Source organism: Cephus cinctus, unplaced genomic scaffold (assembly GCF_000341935.2).
Source record: "Cephus cinctus unplaced genomic scaffold, Ccin1 Ccin1_scaffold0013, whole genome shotgun sequence".
In the NCBI taxonomy this organism is placed as follows: Eukaryota; Metazoa; Arthropoda; class Insecta; order Hymenoptera; family Cephidae; genus Cephus; species Cephus cinctus.
The window spans coordinates 2,429,836-2,434,968 of NW_014332762.1; the positions used below are offsets into that span (position 1 = coordinate 2,429,836).

The 5,133-nt window shown below is 43.8% G+C and overlaps 1 protein-coding gene across 2 annotated transcripts; it reads left to right on the forward strand.

Annotated features, from left to right (window-relative positions):
• Nucleotides 1-987: 987 nt before the first annotated feature.
• On the forward strand, nucleotides 988-4,924 carry LOC107264465 (myb-like protein AA). 2 transcript variants are annotated; one of them, XM_025082237.1, is made up of 4 exons: nucleotides 988-1,224; nucleotides 1,996-2,098; nucleotides 2,590-2,790; nucleotides 2,934-4,924. In XM_025082237.1, the coding sequence occupies exons 2-4, from the start codon at nucleotides 2,003-2,005 to the stop codon at nucleotides 4,821-4,823; spliced, it is 2,187 nt and encodes a 728-aa protein (XP_024938005.1). In that variant the 5' UTR covers nucleotides 988-1,224; nucleotides 1,996-2,002; the 3' UTR covers nucleotides 4,824-4,924. The 2 variants fall into 2 exon arrangements, with proteins under 2 accessions (XP_024938005.1, XP_024938007.1); XM_025082239.1 differs by lacking the exon at nucleotides 988-1,224 and adding an exon at nucleotides 1,274-1,451.
• Nucleotides 4,925-5,133: the final 209 nt, after the last annotated feature.

Here is a 5,133-nt window from a genome sequence, read left to right on the forward strand (position 1 = left end):
ATAGGGCGATAAATCGTGTTTCGCCATCAGGGCACAGTAAAATATCGGCAAGTACCGTTCTACAGTAAATTGCTTGTAAAAATATATTTTTTCAACCTCACGTAGAAAAGGCTTTCTCGTTGAGCTTTGCTTGTGGACCTTCCACGTGCATGCACGTAGCCCGCGTGTCTTGACTCTCGCGCCTCGACGAGCAGTGTCCTACGAGTACGTACATATCCATGTTTTCCTCCAGATGTGCTTCATCGACGTAGAGTGCGTTAGCATGCATCAGTGTTAATGGCATACCTAGCCGGCCGGCAACAATTACTCCGAGTTTATTCAATTAGCATAACTGTCGCGCGAGAAGTCTCGGGGTTAACGGCAATCGCGTGCACCAGACGCAACACTGCTAATACCAATGATCGTTATTGTGATTAATGTCCGAGTTCTCAGAGGGCAACCGGTCTATCACGTTATGGCTACTTCAGCTTTATCCCTGGCAGCTAGCACGTGTACTGCTATTCCCAGCGAATACGAGGGGATGAGTATTACTTCAGACAGGATCATCCTGAATGTCGGGCCGCGAGTATTTAACGCATTGGGTATTCTAACACTTTTACGACGCAGGGCTCTACTACTCACGTTCAATTGAATCCAATCGAATACAACTGAATCTAACTGACCAGTAGGATCCAGAAGAGAACGGGGTATCGGATTCAAATTTTCCTGTTTTCCGATCCCATTAAACGACGATCATAAAAAGAATGACCCGGCGTCGTAGTAGACTTGAGCGGCGATTAGGAGGACAGATTATCTTGCGTCGGTGTCGTCGGTAGCGAAGTTTTAGCTGGTTTTAGCGATGATCGAGAAGTCACTGTTGTTTGATATCTTCACCGTACTCTAGGGAATTTGAAGAGGTGCGTTCACAGCGATGCCTCCCGCTATGGCACTAGATTACACTAGGCCAGTCGAACAGACTCGAGGCAGAGATGTCTTTAGTACCGGGACCAGCCGCCGGGGTCAGCTCCTCGAGGAGGCAGGAGACAGCAGGAGGCTTGTGTTTCTCTCAGGGCGCATCCTCCGGAAAAATAATAAACAAAAGGACCGACAGATCTTTTTTCCCGTGTAGGTGTTTAATAATGTGCCGCGTCCGAACGGTGCTCATTTGAGTGATCCTCGCGCCTGGTGTACCAGTGCTTGGTGAGTCAGTTTTCGAGATACTCGTTGATTCTCCTGCAATTATCGGTACGCCCTGCTACGTAATTAACTGTCGTTCTTTGAGACAATATGGATTTACTAGCCAAGCCTCACGACTCTTTAGGTTATGTTGACAGTCCGTAAGACTGGTATATCGCAGTGAGAAGGATTCGATATGTTGAGAAAGCTGTAAAAATATTCCTATTTTCGTATTTGACTGCGGCATCTTGTATCCACTGCATTCTGTTTCCATCGAATTTCTTGTGCCATCGATGGTGCGTAAAATTATGCAGTACAGCCGACGAATAATTTGGGTTTTGTCAGTGATATTCCAAGTTACGAGACATAATCGCCACACTTTCTCGGCGAGGCTTCGCTATTTGTGGATTCTTATTTCTAGTAATTTCGAGGCTTACACCAAACGCGGTCGTCTATTCCGAATGTTATAAATCTAATCTATCGGTTGTAAATCGAACGATCTTGTTTGTGCATTTGCAAAGATTGTTATGTATACTTAAAGTCATGTGCTATATTTGCCTTCCTTTCTGCCTTCGAATGTTCATAAAGGCCGACTTGTTCCTTCTTGCCTATTCTTCTTTTTCTTGCATAATTCTTTACTTTGAAAGTCATTGCTTATTTTAAGAATGACAAAGTTTTATGTAGCCAAATTTATTTCTAATTGGAATATCCTGGGTATTGACTTGTGATATTTGAGTTATTTTCTTTTTGTTTAACTATATAAAGGAACCATGTGCATGAGAATGTGCATATGGCTTTAAATTATCTAGCGACATAGATTTTTCTTTGTTTCATTTGCAGCTGTAAGATGACAGAGGGTGGTACGTCCAGGATGAAGCGCAATGGTGCTCGACTGTTCAAGAATCCACCACAGCCACACATGTGTATACAAGATTATAGGAAGGTACTCATTTCTTTTTAGATATAGCTATTGCATATAATTATTTAACTTTACTTCGCTGTCTTATAAGGTGTCGTCTTTTCCTGTTGATGCAGTCTATCAAATTTATCACAATTATTATAAGAAAAAGTTGACAGTAGGAAGATAATGAAGAAAAAAGATGTTACGAAGTGAAGTAGGTGCACTATATTGGAAAAGTTTTTTCATGAATAAAATTGACAATTTATCGTTGAGTTGATACAAAGTTTTTAATTAACGATCATACATTTTTAACTTGAATAATTATTAGTTGTTTCATTTAATACATTGAGCAATTCTTAAGATAAGACAATTGGCCCTGGTAAGAACTTTTTTCAGATTGAAAGTACGTAATAATATGGTTCTACTTTTCAAGGCATTGCATAATATTTGTTTGAAAAATTTCTGAAGTTTCCTGTTGTATCATTGTTAAACGTTACTTATAAGGAATTAATGGTCCTCTTTTATTTATCTAGGGATTCACAGAACCTTGTTACGTTAATGTACTATCATGGGGAAAAATTGCAATGCCTCATAGTCCTTCGGACCCCATACCTCTTTACGGTGGCATGAGGGTCTCTCCCCCTCGAACAGAGAATCCTCAGATGGCCGTGTTTGCAGTGATGGTCAATCCAGAGATTCTTCGACTGAATGGCAAAAACGCTCAGGATCCAAAGGTAAGTAATTCTTTAAAGATATAATATAAAAAAATATTACTGCATTTTCAAAAGAAAATATGGGTCGAGAAAGAGAGAGAGAGAGAGAGAGAGGGGGGGGCAGAATCTATCCCAGATTTTCAAGTACACTCGTTTTTCCACAGGAGCGTTCCACACTAATAGAACTTCTTCTGGATTTTGTGGAAGCTATGAACGAGGATGTAGTGTTCACGAGACGGTACACAGTCCTAAAGGACCGGGATATAACGGGAGAGTTAAAGGAAGTTTGGATGGCGGTTCAGGCTAAGCGCGATCGGGAACAACCACCCCAGCAAGAGACTTGGATAGATGCGCAACCGCCAGTACCGCAGTATCCACAGTCTCAGGATCAATGGCAGCAACAGCAACGACAACAACAACAACAGCAGCAGGAATATGTGTCGCAGCCACCTCAGTATCAGACCAGCGTCTCATATGGCAGAGTAGCAGCAGAGGTTTCAAACTACGATGGATATGGACACCAGCCGCAAAATGTTCCTCAAAACGATCAAGTGTATCAGTCTCGACAGATTTTGGCTCAACAGTATCATGGTATCGTTTCACAGATCACTCAGGATCGGTACAATTACCGAGAACGTGGCAGGCAGAATGCTTCCCAAAATCAATCTCAGCAAAACTGCCCGGCCTATCCCGCGCCACAATATCAATTTCAGCAGCTACCCCGACAGATGCTGCCCCAGTACGTGAACTCAATTATGCATCCGCCCACGAATCCAAACTATGGTCCAGCAAATAGTGCCAGCGTCAATCCTGGAATGAGTCCCAATGTCCCGGGACATTATCAGCAGTATATACCGTTACAGCAACAAATGGTAGGTCAACGACAAATAGAGAACGCGATGCATGCTGACGTTCATCGCATGCAACAACAGATACACGTGAATCACATGCAGCCGGTACCACAGTATGAACCTTCCGGTACTTTCAACGTTCAAGCATCCTCATCAATGAATGTCCTCAGACTCGGCAGGCCACATATGGGGGTAGCACAAAAGAACAACTCCTGCAAGAGGCAATCTAACTCACCGACTCACTCGACTAAACAGCTTAGCTGCGTGAATTGTCAAAGCAAGGATGTATCTGAGAACGGCACCAAACCTAAGAGTCCAGTCAAGGTGCTTCAGAGGGAACCACCGTTGTCAAATGATCGACAGAGCTTTCCGCAATCTTTGTCCCCAGATAAGACTAAGAGCTTGGAGAAAGGTACGGAAGACGAATTGGATCCACAAAGGAATGTGCAGGTGACGGATCTCGACGAGGATCTTGCCAAGGGTAAAGATGCTTCGGAGAGCGTGGAATCAACTAAAAAACAAAGAGAGGTTAGTCTCCAAGAATCCACTGTCATGTCGAGAAAAGAGATTGACAAAAATGATCCTGATGAGTCGGAAAACACTCGGGACAAATACCCTACCGCGGAAGCAAGGGATGAGAGTTCTCCAAGCAGTTCGAGTCCCAGTAGTAAGTCTAGCAAGACGAGAATAATGGTGCTGAAAAGGAACAAGTCTGGTAGCGAGTTCAAAGTTGGTGCGAAGGATCCGAAGATAGTGAAGAACGGCGGTGCGAGACACGCGGATCAACAGATCTACGAGATCGAGAGTGAGAGGTTAGGTGGAAGAGAGAAGGACGCAGATGAGCAGTTCAATCATACTCTTGTTGAGCTCGAGAGAAAGCTGAATGACAGCAGGAATGGTTTCGTCGGGAAGCAAAAGACAGGAGAGAGCCCAAAGCGCTCTCAGACGGTGAATAACATCATCAAGAGCGTCTTCAAGATACATCCTGGCACGTCGAATAACGATGATTCATCTAAGAGGAGGACCAACGGCCAAAACAAGAGTAACGGCAAGTCCGCGTCGAATGACAACGATGACGTGTATCAGGGATACACAATACTGAGAAAGGCCGAAACTACTCAAGAAGACGTTATGAGCGAGATCGCTCAGATATCTATTCAAGACTGCAAAGACACGAGCGAAGTCAGCGCCGTGCTCTCGTGATAGCCTAGTTATAGGAGGTATTATGTGGTAGACCACAGGTAAGAAGTGAATCAGTGTACATAGATAATTTACCGGAATAAAGAGGTAAAGTGATAGCGAAATAACTCGTGCGTTTGCGTATGCTTGCGTATGTTTGCTGCGTTACGGGTCTTCATCTTGAACGCTACGCAAAGGAGGATGCTCTCTTACTCTCTTGCTCTCTTGCTCTCTTGCTCTTTTACTCTCTTACTCTCTCCCTCGAGATTATTCGTGTCTCGACAAGCCCGTCTTTGAGCTCGTCGCACGTTATTTTTGACATCTCCATCCCCCC

Coding starts and splice junctions, on each gene's coding strand:
- LOC107264465 (XM_025082237.1), top strand. CDS start 2,003: ATGACAGAGGGTGGTACGTCCAGGATGAAGCGCAATGGTGCTCGACTG. Junction 2,099..2,589: donor GTATACAAGATTATAGGAAG/GTACTCATTTCT, acceptor TTATTTATCTAG/GGATTCACAGAACCTTGTTA. Junction 2,791..2,933: donor AAAACGCTCAGGATCCAAAG/GTAAGTAATTCT, acceptor GTTTTTCCACAG/GAGCGTTCCACACTAATAGA.